Below are 15,192 nucleotides of genomic sequence, written 5' to 3'. Positions count from 1 at the left end.
TCTAGTCTCTGTAAAAGGTAACAAATATTTAAAGTATAAATGATAACAGTATATTGTGGGATTTGTTTATCTGCTCCTCCATCCTTTGTGTGTAACTTCCATCCTTAGCATCACAAGTTGACTGATCAAGTTTTGGTACCACATCCACATTTCAGGCAGGAAGAAGAAGAAGGTCAAGGGACAGAAAGACATTTCTCACAGCTGAGTGACTCCCTTCTCCAAGAAATTTCCCAGAAGTCCTACTCAGTAACTTCCACTTACATCTACATGGCCACTCTTAGAAGCTCAAGAGGTGGGGAAAAATAGGCTTTTAGTCAGGCACATTGCCATCTTGAGTGAAACCAGAGTTTTGTTACCAAGGAAAATAGGGGATAGATACTGAGTGGACAGGTTCTAGTCTCTGTCAACCTATCCATGAGTATGATATCATTATGTTTCCTCTTAAACTTAAATGTTAGTGAATGTTAAACATCAATAACATTTTGTATGTATTTTAAAAATAATAGCTTTGTAGAGATGAAATCCACACACCATAAAATCATCCTTTTGAAAGTATGTAATTCAGTGGTTTTTAGTATATTCAGCGTTATGTAACAATTACTATTATCTATTAATAGTTTTAGAACATTTTTATTATCCCTCAAGGAAATCACATACACATTAGCAGTCACTTCCTGTTTTTGTTTGCTAAAGGTTGCCACGGCAATATGCAGAAATAGGTTGGCTTTTACAATGGGGATTTATAATTTATAAGCTTGCAGTTCTGAGGCCATGAAAATGTCCAAATCAAGAATTCATCAGGTGATGCTTTTCTCCCTGAAGACAAGTGGTGGGTGATCCTGGATCCCTGTCACATGGCAAGGTGCAATGGTGGCATTTTTAGTCTCTCCCTTCTCCTCTCAGTCTTGTTTTTAGCCTCTGGCTTCCCCAGGTTTTCTCTCTGCTTCTGAGGCTTTCTCTCTCCCAGGTTCCATTGATTTCAGCTTCTTGCTCTTGTGACTTTCTATTTCAGCTTCTGAGGCTTCCTTTCTGAGTTCCTTGGGTCTTTTCTTTCTGTCTCTCTGAATTCATCCTGTTTATAAAAGATTCCATTAAGAAGATCAAGACCCACCCTAGTCCTGCCTTACCAAAGAAATCTAATCAAAGGCTCTTAACTGAAGTAATCTAATCAAACAGTCCCACCTCCAATAGGTTCATATGCACAGAAATGGGTTAATTTAAGAATATAATTTTCTGGGTTTTGCAAAAACCTCAAACTACCACACTCTCCATTTCCTCTATCCTCTAAGCTCCTAGCAACCACTAATCTGTTTTCTGTCTTTGTGGATTTGCCTACTCTGGGTGTTCATATCAATGGAATCACACATCGTGTGATCTTTTGTGTCCGGCTTCTTTCACTTAACATAATGTTTTCAAGGTTCATCCATGACGCAGCTTCTATCAGTATCTCATTCCTTCTTATGTCTAAATATTTACCATTGTTGCAATATGCCACATTTTGTTTATGTATTCATCAGTTAATGAACATTTAGTTTATTTCCACTTTTTGGCTATTATGAATAATGTTGTTATGAACATTTATCTGCACATTTTCCTGAGGAGGTATTTTTTCAAATCTCTTGTGCAGATGCCTATAGCAGTAGAATTGCTGGGCCATAGTTTGTATTATTTTTAAACATGATTTATTTTTAATTGTGATAAAATAAACATAACATAAAATCATTTTTAATCATTTTAACTGGACAATTCTTTGACATTAAGTATTGACAGTACTATGTAATTTCACCACTATCTACTCCAGACTATTTTCATCATCTTAAACCAAAACGCATACTCATTTAGCAATAACTACCCATTCCTCCCTCCTGCCACCTCTTGTAACTGCTATTTTGTTGTGTCTCTATGAATTTTCTTATTCTAAGTATTTCATATAAAAGAAATTATACAATATTTGTCCTTTTGTGCTTGGCTTATTTCACTCAACATTATGTCTTCAAAGTTCACCCATGTTGTAGTATGTACCGGCACTTCTTTTTACTGTTGAATATATTGAATATATATCAATATATTCCATTATATATGTGTACCATAATTTGTTTATTCATTCCTCTGTTAATGGACACTTGGGTTGCTTCCACCTTTTAACTTTTGTGAATAATTCTGTGATGAGCATTGATGTACAAATACCTGTCCATGTGCATGCTTTCAGTTCTCTTGGGAATATACCTAGGAGTGGAATTGCTGGGTCATATGGTAATTCTATGTTTAATATTCTGAGGAACCATCAGAGTGTTTTCTACAATGATTGCCCCATTCCCACCAACAGTGTACAAGGGTTTCTATTTCCCCATATCCTCACCAAAACTTAACTATTTTCAGTTAAAAAAAAGAATAGCCATCTTAGGGGGTTTGAAGTGGTATCTCCTTGTAGTGTTAATTTGCAGTTTTCTAATGGCTAAGATGAGCATCTTTTCTTACACTTATTGGCCATTTGAATATCATCTTTGGAGAATCATCTATTCAAATCCTTGATCCATTCATTTTGGATCTAATGAATTGTGTTTACTCAAGGTAATTGTAGTGTCCTGAAAAATACTTTGTCTTATTCTGAAGTTCAAGCATGTATGAAGCCATGGGCCATTCTTGAGTGCTATTGTCACATTCCTTGCCATTGGAGACAAAAAAGGTACAATGGAGAAATGTAGAAATGGTGATTGTAATTGTCTTAAAGACTCATCTCATCATGGTTACCTTCTTTTTTTCCTAGCATATTCCTTCCCTTCTATTTGTGTTTCCTTGTGCAAGAGCAGCATTTTCATGTACCACATTAAGTTTCAACTTGTTTCCTTTAACAGGTATTTCTAAAATGTATGTTGATATCATCAAAGGAGAATCATTGATCATTTGTGGCATCACATCCATTTTTTTTGGAATTTTTCGGAGCAATGCAGTTCACTTGTCCATGTTTAGGGGTAGGAGAATTTTTCTGTCTGTATATTTTCTAAAAGTATTCTTATATGGTACATTTCAATTCATATTGGAATTAAAGCACATTCAAGATGTCTTAACAGCATGCTCTATACTCTTTGATCAATTAAAATAATATGTCAGGTAAATCTTCCCTTTAATAGCTAAGGGAAACAATTACCACCTATGTGTTTTCTTGGACATTAAGGAAGAAATTAAAAAAACCAACATGTGTGCTCTTGTGCACGTGTAAACATACACAGGCACTTATAATTGTATTAGCCAGCTCAGACTTTTTCCTGTTCAATCTGGGTTTAAATTAGTGAATAGTAAGGGTTAATTTAATTTTAGATTTGGGTCACATGATAAAAGCAGAATGATTCAAGGAGTATTGGAGGGTCAGGTCCTAGAAGTGACAATAGCCAGATATGTGGGGCTAAAGTTCAGTGGGATATCGCATACCTTCCCTTGCCAGGTTTCCAGATGTGGTACTACTGGAGAACAAAGGGGGGAAATCACACATTAAGGAAAGCATACATTAAAGAAAAGGTGTACATTTGATATATCAATGTGATAGTTGCAGAAAGAGGGAGGTATTAAAAGGAGGATGTAAGATTGCTGAATAAAGATGGGTTTGCAGTGCTTCTCAATGAGGGAGATTATAGGCATTTGGGATGGAACAATCTTTGTTATTTAAGACTATTTTTGGCACAGCCGGATATCTGCCCACTAAATGTCACTAGTGCCTCCGGTTATTGTGGAGTCAAAATTTCCTCTCCATTTCCCAAAAGTCCCTTGTAAGGGTCCCAAACTAGCTGCAAGTTGGGAGGATCCTGGGCATGGTTTGCTTGGCTCTGACGTAGTTTCTAAAAATTTTAATTTGGATGTTTTTGTTGGACATTTACTCCCCAGTTTGTCACAAGCTTTTCATTTTTATGCCAACTGCCTGGGTACTGAGGGCATTTGAGCCTACCCACCATGGATAAGCAAACCACTAGTAGTAGACTACAAGGGAAAGGTACCCTCAGAGAGATTGCTTTGCCAGGCTTTCTTAGGAAACTCCCAGCTGCTGAAGATCTAAATCCCCACTCAAAATCTCAAGAGTAAACCAAAATGCCCAGACACAAACACCATCAACGACAGAAACAAAGGTTATAGCTCAACCTTTTGTTTTTCATTTTCTTTTTCTAGAGTTACATGTACTCACGGGCCTCTGCTTGGACATTTGTGGAAGCATAGTATGTGGATATTGGTGTGCAAGAATCATTCAGTTTATATTGACTGACCTTTTTAGCAATACGCTGACTAATGTCATTCTCTGCTTTTCACTGGTGTACCTGACTTTCTACATTGGTAAGGCAGAAACAAATACAAACAATGCTGTCCTTGAAATGAACTTCATAAATCTTTAGTTTCTCCTGATCTTGATCAAGTTACTTCTTCCCAGCAAATTCCCTTTTTTGTAGTCCCTCTGTATGTCTTGTCACATAATTAATATCTTTCTGCCACCTCTAGCTCTTCCTGGTTTCTCTTATCCTTTTCATTTCAACTTCTTGCCCCTTCCCCTTTGTATTCCTTTCTGTGGCTACTGTCTTATTCTTCTTGAGGCTCCAGACTTTGACTATATATTAATATTTAGTCATTGGCAGTTTCCTGGAGGAAGATCAGCACTGAGTTGACTCCTGTTCTGACCCCTTTGTAAAATGAGAAAGTTGGGAAAGATGCTTCTGAGGTCTTTTCCAGCTCCGTGGCTTTTCATGCAATGGGTATCACATTGAGGGGACTGTAGATAAGGAATCCTTACCTGAGGTGAGAGGCAGGTCTGACTGAGGTAAGCAGTCCCCGAAAGCCATAGTAACTATAGTCAAACCGTCATATTCTGCTTCTGCCCACACCTTCCACAGTGAAGCAACCTCCATTTGTGAAAGACCCCACATAACAGAGGTTACTCCTCTTTTCACCTCCAGTTATCTAAAAACACTATTTCCTCTATGATAAATTGCCACCTAGGTGATGCTCACTTCCCTGGATCAGTAAAATTATAGAAAACAGTCACTGAAGGCTCATTTCCCTTCAGTTTTACCTTCCCCTATGAAATTTTATGGATGCCTTAAATGTCTGAAGAAAACTTTTAAAATTTAATCTTTCTACCTCTTTTACTGGACCTTAAGTTCCTTGAGATGGAGGCTATTTCTTACTCATCTCTTTAATTGTTCTCTTTTTATCTTCCCCCAGCCAAGGTCTAAGCCTAATAGTAATATAACACATGTTGGTTGAATAAACTAACATTAGCTCTTGAAAAGTGTTTAAGTTCAAATCCTAATTCCACAGTTTACTAGCTCAGTGATCTTGGAAAATTACTTGGCCTCTCAAAGCTTCAGTTTCATCTATAAAAATGATACAATAATGTCAAATTTATAGGGGCATTGCAGGCATTGATGAGGTAATGCATGTTATGTGCCTTACTCATGTAGGGCTGTGTTGGAGACAGCACTCACCGGCTTGTGAGAGCTGATTGTGAATATCTCTTCCCAATGCTGCATTCAAGTGTGGTCATGTTGGTAGCTTAAATTTGGGCATGTATTTATCCAATGGAAATTGGCAGACAAGGCCAATCAGGGCTTTTCCATTCCCAGAGAGTAAGTTTTAAACATTTACCAGCACGCCACAGGGCTCAAGAGAGGAAAACCAATAAATGTTGGTTTCCTCCCTTTTTTTGTCAGTGCTTGACATTCTCCAAGGTCAGATGTATATGAGTGTGAACCGATGGCAGAGAAGGGATATCCCTAGAGTCTTTTAGCATCATTTCACCTTAGACACTCCTAGTCCTGACATCTCAAGTTGGGATAGGGTTTCCATTTAAGTAAGTGGTGTGGATTCTGTGCTTACTCAGGAATGCAACCATGAAGCCTGGTCACTTCAGTTCAATTTAAACCAAATAATTACTTAATATGTATTTAAGAGTTATGAAGTCTGATTATTTTGTGCTCACTAAACAGTATTGTAAAGTATTTGCAGATGCTTTCTATGTAGGACTTGAATTCACACAGCTGTAGAGTATAACATCTTTACACAGTTGAACCATTTGTGTGACCTAGTAGATTTGGGGAGACAGAGAGGGCAGGGTACTGTGCCAGGACCTTAGTTCTAGTCTAAGCTCTACCTCTAACTGGTTGTTTAAATTCAGAGGGGTAATTTATCCTCTAGTATTCGGTTCCCTCACCTCTAAAATGAGGAGAATGGGCTAGGCAGTGGTGTGGTGGTAAACAAGCTCTCTGTGGGTGGGAGTGGGGAAGCCCTGATTTGCAGTGTTTACTGATTTTCTTGGTGCAAGTACACCCACCATGGCTGATTTCAAGGTTGGCTTTGGTTAACAATCAGCTCACAAAATTATTGAAAATTTAGCAATTAGCTCTCCTGTGTTGGTGCAAGTTCTCTAAGAATCAGCCCTCTAGAGACTGGTGATTTCCCCTGGAAATTATACTTCTGATGCTGTAGCTGCCACCAGTGGGGAGGAAACGCCTTCATATTGGTTTCAGTTTTCTGGGTAAGACGTACTGCAGGGTGTGAAGAACTGAGAGAAGGTAGGAATTTAGCATTAACTGCCCAGGCTTAGATACATTCCAGAATGAGAACATCAGAACTCTTGTGATTTCAGTCAATGATTCTTTGTAACTTTAAGGCAGACCCATGCCCTTATTCAGGATGAAGGTTTGCTCCATTACATTTCTTCCATTACATAACTACTCTATTATACTTTCCTCTACTTCAGGAATTAAAAACAACCTTAGGCAGTATTTCACTCTTATACTTATGATGTTCCTGACAGCAAAAGTTATTAGTAGACAGCAAAAGTTATAATACGGAGAAGTGCCATTGCCAGATAGCTAAAACATAATAAAATTCTAGATTACGCTTTCTCTAATGTTACATTTCTGTCACATTATCTAATTTTGTTTTTTCCCTTCACTAATGAACACACTGTCAACTGGCTTAGGTCCAGGGAGCTTCTGAGTGAGATAAAAGTCACCTCTTTAAGCACATATAATAATTTCAATTTTTTTTTGGTGGAAAGTTTGTGAAAACTCCATTGTGTTAGACATCACTTATATCAGCACCTTCATTTTTTTCATCTCCCACTCATTTTATAAAACAACAAGGGCAAAATGAAATAAAATAATCAATTGCACAGAAATTGCTATGCAAAGGAGAAAATGCTTCTGGAACCTAATTGTTGATTGTCAGGCATTGCAGCTAGAAATAATACATCAGTCCATGGAAGAAAGTTTGAATTTAGGATACAAAAGGCACTTTAAGAGTGTCACTGTAAAATTTATGAAATAATTATATTAAAGTCTAGGTCAGAGACATATGAGAGGGGTGGTAGGAATGATCTAAGAAGGGAAGAATGTTTTTAATCACTGATGTTGTTTAGAATTATTGGGGCACGGGGACAGTAAAAAGCAGAATGACTTTTAGTTGGTTTTAATTTTTGTTTTAAAACTCTCTGCAAACACTGCATCTTCTTCTTGTCTGCATGGGGGGTGGGGGTAGGTGTTGAAGGCTTATCACTCTCTGTCCCTTCTTTGTTTTGTCTTTGGTCTAGGCTACAAATGTCAAAGACCTTCAGTCATCACCCTAATATGTTGTAGTTAGAAAATGATCCATTCCTGTATACTCTTGCTTTTAGGAAACAAATTCTTTTGTTTCTCTTATCAAGAGGACCTTCACTTTTGAGAGAGAGCGATTGAGAGAACCACTTGCCTGTAGCATTTTTCTGGGCTGGTTTCTTTCCATTATGTTGTAAAATTTTTATAGCTCTATTTTTACCTACTTTGGTTAATGCTAATAAAAATTACTTCTTTTATTTATTCATTTATCTTACATATTCCATGACTTTTTTCCTCTTCTGTAATATTTAAAATACAATTTAACATAATAGCATTTAAAAATTTTTAAAGAAAATTTTTTCTAATTATAAAAGTCATACCCATTCACTGTAGAATTCTGGAAAAATTCTGAGAAGCCAAAGAAGAAAATAAGAATCATCTATGAACTCATGTTATAGAGATCATCACATTTTGGTATAAGTCCCCACCCAGCCTTTAAAAAAATAATACATATAAGTATACATACCTAATGTATAGACTTATACCATATATTCTTACAACACTGGGATTAAACTATACAAAATAACATCAGTTTTAAAATGCAGTTCTTTAGTGGTTTCCTCATAGCAGTCTCTAAGTAGTGACTGTTAGTGAAAAAGACTATAACAGGCTTTAAAATCCAGTAGTACTAATTATGGGGTATTGGACAGGCGCTTTTGAGAGACAGTTTTCCTAGGATCACAGTTCCCAGCACTACTGGATTTAATGTCATTTGTATTATAGTAAATTCAGTCAAATAAGTAGGTAAAATGAAGACAAAAGTGAGCCTAAGTGCCTAATTAAACCAAAAGAATAATAAAATCCTCTTCAAATTAATAAGCAGTATTAATTTACTAAGACGTAAAGTGAATAGATAAAAACAATAAATAGTAATAATGACTACTATTTATTCATGTCCTACTACATGCCCAGCATTTTTCATCTTATCTAATTTAATCCTCACAACTATGTAATGCACTGTTGTCTTACACCCATTTTACAGATGTGGGAATACTAGTGCAGAAAGGGGAGGTCACATTCCCACAGCAGCCAGCCCTGCCCTACTCCAAAGCTCTTGCATTCCTACCTTGTATGTTCCCTTTTTTTCTGAAACTTATAATAATGTATTTGAAGACTCTGCTGCCTAGACCTGTTGATCTTGTGGTTTTCAAACATTCTTCAGAATTGATTTTCCTGCCACAGGCTACATTTACACATTTGTTTAGAGCCTAAGAAATTACAATATTGGGGAATCTATATAAGACAAAAGAAAAGCAGGCTTCAGGAACTGCAGTCACTGTGGAAGCACTGAACTTGGAGCACAGTTCCCCGGCAGACCTGCCAGTGGTTGTTAAGCTTCTTTTTCCATTTGTCATTCTTCCATGATGGTCTATAGCAGGTATCAGTAAATTACAGCCCATGAGCCAAATCCACCTGTTTTTGTACAGTCCCTGAGGTAAGAATGGTTTTTATATTTTAAAACTGTTGAAAAATATCAAAAGCAGAGTATTTTGTGATGTGGAATTCAAATTTCAGTGTCCATAAACACTCCTATTGGATGCTCACTCATTTATGATAGTCTGTGGCTGCTTCTGAACTACAACAGCTGAGTTGAGTAGTTGCAACAGAAACTGTGTGGCCTACAAAGATTAAATATTTACTATATGGTCTTTTACAGAAGAAAGTTTTCCACCCTTAAGGCCAATTCTTGAAGCAACTTTTTTTTTTTTAATTAATTTTTTTTTTATTGACTTTGTAATAATGTTACATTAAAAATATATATGTGAGGTCCCATTCATCCCCACCCCCCCCACCCCCCCCTCTCCCCCCCCAACAACACTCGTTTCCATCATCATGACACATCCATTGGATTTGGTAAGTACATCTTTGGGCACCTCTGCACCTTATAGACAATGGTCCACATCATGGCCCCCACTCTCCTCCATTCCATCCAGTGGGCCCTGTGAGGATTTACAATGTCCGGTGATTACCTCTGAGGCACCATCCAGGGCAGCTCCATGTCCCAAAGACGCCTCCATCTCTCATCTCCTCCTGCCCTTCCCCATACCCATCGTCCACCATGTCCACTTTTCCCAATTCCATGCCACCTCTTCTATGTGGACATTGGATTGGTTGTGTCCATTGCACCTCTATGTCAAGAGGAGGCTCAGATTCCACATGGATGCTGGATGCAGTCCTCCCATTTTCAGTTGTAATCACTCTAGGCTCCACGGTGTGGTGATTGTCCTTCTTCAACTCCATCTTAGTTGAAGCAACTTTTTAAGAAATACTATTCTTAAGTTTCCCACCAATCCTACACTCAAGTTAAAGTAACTCTCTGTGCACATTTGAATGCACTTAATTTTATTAATTCATTTTTGTTTTGTTTTTTTCCTTTCCAGTGGAATTTTTGGGAATGTCAGGCATTGTTGCTTTAATCACTGTAGGATTGAATTTAGATTCCTTAAGCTTCAAACCAAGGATCGAGTTCATAATTACTGAGTAAGTCTCGAACTGTGTACTTGCGGTAGAGAAGTTCAGTGCTCTTGGGGTCTTGCTTTCATAGACACTAATAAAACTCCCCTTGTAGAATTTTTTTCTACCTTTTAATTTATTATCTCTTATATTTGAAAAGAACCTAAGGTATCAACAATTATTGACATCAATTGCTATTCCTATTATGAATAATTCGCCAGTGGATTGGGACCATAATGCTCTTTATCTGTAACTCTTTGATAAAAATTTACTTTGAATTGTGGGATTAAAAAAAAAAAGATGTTATTCCTTTGTTTCCTTCATAATGTACCGAATATGAGAAGTGCTCCATTAGAAAAGAAAAGTAGTGGAAAGATGCAACATCAGCAAAACTCTTTCCTATTATTTATACCTGGTAATGCAAAGTGTCACACGGATGTCCCTCGACAGAAGGAAAACCATCTGCCTGTCTTCTCAGACAAATAAGTTAGCATTTCTATGAGAGACCATGCTCAAGTACAAAATTGTTCCAGGATTATTTGATACCAAATCGTGGTCTAGTATAGAAGTTCCCACATAGGATGAAAGCCAGTGTTGAAAGGAGAAAAACAGGCAATCATACTTTCCCTGTGAAGTTCAATTTATTTAACTGAAGGACTACCCATTATTTCAAGATTATGTCCTTCCTACTTCTTTGGGTGTTTAAAATGTCCTTTCTTTCATGAAATGTCAGTAATAGAAGATGATACCTTTTTTAAAAAATAACTCTCCTTAGCAAAATAGAAAAAATTGCTTCCTAAAATAGAACTATTTTAGTTTTGTGTGGGTGTGAGTGAAACTTGACTGATTAATAAGATCCAAGCTTCTGGTTTTCTGAACTCATTTATTCAGTCTGTCAGCATCACTATAAGTTACTCATTCTTTTCATTCACTTGTTTATGTTTTCATCCATTCGACCAATCCTTAAGGTCTGCTGTGGCCTGGAGGTTGTGTGTTAAATTTGGGGCTACAAAGATAGGCCCTTCTAGGAAGGAGCTCATTGTTAAGCGGTGGACATAGCTATGTAAAAAATTGATGATCAGTGTAAATAATTATGTATTTACCGGGATCCTACTATATGAAAGGCATTTATTAGGTCCCTGTGGAAGAATATGGAAAAGTTTTTGATGCAATTATTTCATGATTTCTGAATTATCAGAAAACTAAGTATTTGGGTTTGAGGTTCAACTCATACCCTTCTCTTTTAGGAGTTCTAAATCAATTGAATTAAGATAAAAGAATCATGTGGAGAATCAGAATTTCTGCTTAATTGAGGGTAATGCTGAATTGGAGAACCTGATTTATGTCTGCAGCTAAAACGAAGGTTCCTAATGCCTCTTTCTGAATATAGACCTTGGGATCTACCTGTAGGATGACTGGTTTGTGGGGCACACATATTCTCCTATAAGCTGAAAGGGAAAGCCTCAAGGAAGGGGACCAAGAGGAGATGCATTTGAGGTCTACCTGTAGAACTCAGACCTGACCCTGACCCAGGCATGTTACACGTGGAACCAGAACAGAATATCTACTCTGCTGAGACCTCAGCCCCTTGCCCTAACCACTGTGCTCTGGTCTACTCAATAAGAATCTTGGGGTGGGGCTAGACAGGTAAATTTTTAAGGAAGTAATCAGAGTGATTCTAACACTCTCTGCTTCAGAACCATGGTGGGTAGACAGTGGACACTGCAGGGAGCAGAAGGGATGACTTCATGGAAAACTTGAGCTCTGTGTTAGCTTTATCAGATTTTTAGGATTTCAGTAGAGGACAAAGCAGACAGGAATGACTTTCTGGTAAGGGGAAGAGCACATGCCGAATACAGAGGGAGAATTTATGCAGAGGGCATTGAAGTGATCCCATCGACTTTCACAAAGTCGAAGTTTACCAGGGGCCTCCTTGCAGCAATCACAGCTCTGCCATTGGTATTCTGATGGCTAATTCCAGAGAATCTGGCCCATCACCAGCCTGGGGAGGACCTCATTTTTCTGCATTGTCCTTACTATCCTGTGAGAGACAACCAGGAATACTGGTTTGATGAGTGTAATGGGAAATTTGGAACTGGGTGTTTTCAGTTCAACAAAACACTTTTAAAGGTTAATTGTAACAGTAATGAAGGGAAAGGCCTCTGCTAAGACAAGAATGGCAGATATAAGGTAATTGCTTTTATGTTTGAAATAGAATATTTAACTAGAATATAAAAGTAGAATATTTCCCTTTCATTTATTGTAGGTTCTTAATAATGTTTTCATCTGTATTTGAACATTTAATATACACTTTCTTTGGCATTGTGATTGGATGTGGAGAAATCAAGTATTTTAGATTTCACACTCTAATTTTCATGTTCATCTTATTTACAACAGTGAATTTTGTAAGGTAAGAATTATATTTTAAAGTGCCCTTTCCCTGACTTGCAGGCAGAAGGGCTGGGAGGGAGAGGGCCATATCAGCCAATGGCTCATTACCCTTCAGCAGGAGAGAGACTGATGACATTGACACCGAGAGAGCAATCAGTCTGCTGCAAAGGAATGTTAAGAGTTCAAACCCTTGATTTACTGTTCTGGGAACCCGCACGACCCGCCCCCCCCCCCACCCCCCCCTACCCCCCACCCCCGTCCACCCCCAGTAGGAAAGCACTCACTGCGAATCATTCACTAGGCTACGTGCACCCTCAAGCTGCTCTGTGCATTAGCTCGAACCCCTCTTTGTGCTGTCTAGCCCCATATAAGCTTGTTTCCCCACTGTATGGGTGGGCGCAGTTGCTGCGCAACGGCCTTCATCGGGACATGTGAGTAAATAAATGGCATGGCTGCTGCTGGTCTTAGAGCCAAAAAAAAAAAAAAAGTTTGTTTACTGACCCTAGGTTCTCAAGCCTGGAATTAGAATCGGGAAACAGTGGAATATATAGCAAATAGTATTCTGGACATATAGTCAGGAAACCTGCAATTATGTTAATACCTGGACACTACCTCGTGTGAAACTGGAGGAAAATCAGTTTATTCTTCAAGATTTCATCTGTAAAATGAGGGCTAGACCAATAGCTTCAGTATCACCAGTGAGCTTGTTAGGAATGCAAATTCATGGGACCACTCCAGCCTACTGGATTAAGTCTTTGGAAATGAGATCAAGGAAGATTTATTTACTTTTTGTTTACTTTTATACATAAAACATAAAATTTGCCAATTTAACTATTTTTACTTGTGTAATTCCATGACATTAATTAGTTTAACAATGCAACTATTACTACCTTCCATTACTAAAACTTTTTCATCTCCCAAAACAGAGAACTCTATACCCATTATAACTCATCATTCCCCTTCCCCCAGCCCCTGGTAACCTCTAGTCTATTTTCTGTCTATGAATTTGCTTATTTTATATTTCTAATATGAGAAGAATCAGAATATTTGTCCTTTCTGTCAGGCTTAATTCACTCAGCATAATGTTTTCAAAGTTCATGCATGTATGACTTTGTTTCTTTCTATGACTGAATACTTTTCTAGTATGTGTGTGCACCAAATTTTGTTAATCCATTCATTGGTTGATGAGCAGTGGGTTGTTTCCACCTTTTGGCTACTGTGAATATTGCTGCTATTAACATTAGTGTACCAGGAAACTTTCAACACGCTCTTTGGGTGATTCTTAGGTATATTGAAGTTTGAGCACCAATAGACTGGATTTATGGTTCCTAACATTTCTGTTGACATTACCATCATCATTTATTCTCATTATAGCTATGACAAAGTGATTTATTAAGCCCTTACCATGTACACTATGCCAGGAATATTAATATAGCCCTATGAGATGGGTGTTATTGCATCATTTTACAGATGAAGTCCACAGAGGTTAAAAACTTGCCTGAAGTCTCTTGACTTGAAAAGGCAGAGTTGGGACTCTCATGGGCTGCTTTTTCTAGAATGCCACTGTTCACTCTGGGTAGTCGTGTCTTCTATAAGAATACACAGGAATGTCTCTGAAAACACTATCATTTCTACTTGGGATAGGCCAGGCCAGCTGGATTGAGCTCATAAGAGGTTCTCATGGAAACTGTTTCTGCTGATTTTGAATTCAGGCACCATGCACAGCTCAGACAGTCACTCTCACAAAGAAGAATGGGTCCCCAATCCTGCATGGCACTTTCAAATCAGTAGCCATGTCTTAGTTTGCCAGAACTCCTAGGACAAATACCACACAATGGGTTGGCTTAAAGAACAAGAATTTATTGTCTCATGGTTTTGAAGGCTGGAAGTCCAAATTCAAGATGTTGGTAAGGTTGTGTTTTCTCCCATTGTTGGTAGTAATCTGGTGATGGCAGTCTTCTGTCACATGGCGATGCCCTTGGTCTCCTCCTGTGCTTTTCTTTGTCCTATGGCTTCTATGTCTTCTGGCTTCCTTTAATTTCTGGTTTATGCTGACTGGCTGCATCTGAATTTCCTCTTTATAAGGCCTCCAGTAATAGGGATCAAGACCTGCCCTGATTCAATTTGATCATACTTTAAGCAATTATTTTCGAAAGGTTCTATTTGTAAATGTGTTTACATCTACAGGATTACAGATTAAGTTTAAGAACATGTTTTTTAGGGGGTATATGATTGAATCTACCATCAGTCATATTACCATTGTTTCCCTGATTCCCTGTCTGAAACTTTTTAAAGAAAAGATTTATTTATTTATTTCTACCTCCCTCCCCACCATGTCTGCTCTCTGTGTCCATTCGCTGTGTGTTCTTCTGTGTCTGCTTGTATTCTCATTAGATGGCTCTGGAAACTGATCCTAGGACCTTCCAGAGTAGGAGAGGCAATCATTCTCTTGCACCACCTCAGCTCCCTGTTTTGCTACGTCTCTTATTGTCTCTCCTCTGTGTCTCTTGTTGCGTCATCTTGCTGCACCAGCTCTCTGCGTCAGTTGGCACTCTTGCACCGGGCGGCACTTCTGCATGGGGCGGCACTCCTGCGGGGGATGGCACTCTGCACGGGCCAGCTCACCATGCAAGCCAGCTTGTCTTCACCCGGAGACACTGGGCATTGAACCCTGGACCTCCCATATGGTAGATGGGGGCCCAACTGCTTG

General features: G+C 38.3%; 1 protein-coding gene across 1 annotated transcript in view; it reads left to right on the top strand.

Moving 5' to 3' along the window:
• The window catches only part of SLC9C2 (solute carrier family 9 member C2 (putative)), a 112,663-nt gene that overhangs the window by 17,629 nt on the left and 79,842 nt on the right, over window positions 1-15,192 (top strand). Inside the window, exons 5-8 of the mRNA XM_058310147.2 lie at window positions 2,856-2,972; window positions 4,159-4,320; window positions 10,019-10,118; window positions 12,358-12,501. Coding sequence (XP_058166130.1) covers window positions 2,856-2,972; window positions 4,159-4,320; window positions 10,019-10,118; window positions 12,358-12,501 — 523 coding nt within the window. The remainder of the gene's footprint in view (window positions 1-2,855; window positions 2,973-4,158; window positions 4,321-10,018; window positions 10,119-12,357; window positions 12,502-15,192) is intronic.

This window comes from Dasypus novemcinctus, chromosome 13 (genome assembly GCF_030445035.2).
Source record: "Dasypus novemcinctus isolate mDasNov1 chromosome 13, mDasNov1.1.hap2, whole genome shotgun sequence".
Classification (NCBI taxonomy): Eukaryota; Metazoa; Chordata; class Mammalia; order Cingulata; family Dasypodidae; genus Dasypus; species Dasypus novemcinctus.
The sequence above is the reverse complement of the archived record's forward strand: the minus strand, read 5'-3'. Positions and strand labels throughout refer to the sequence as shown.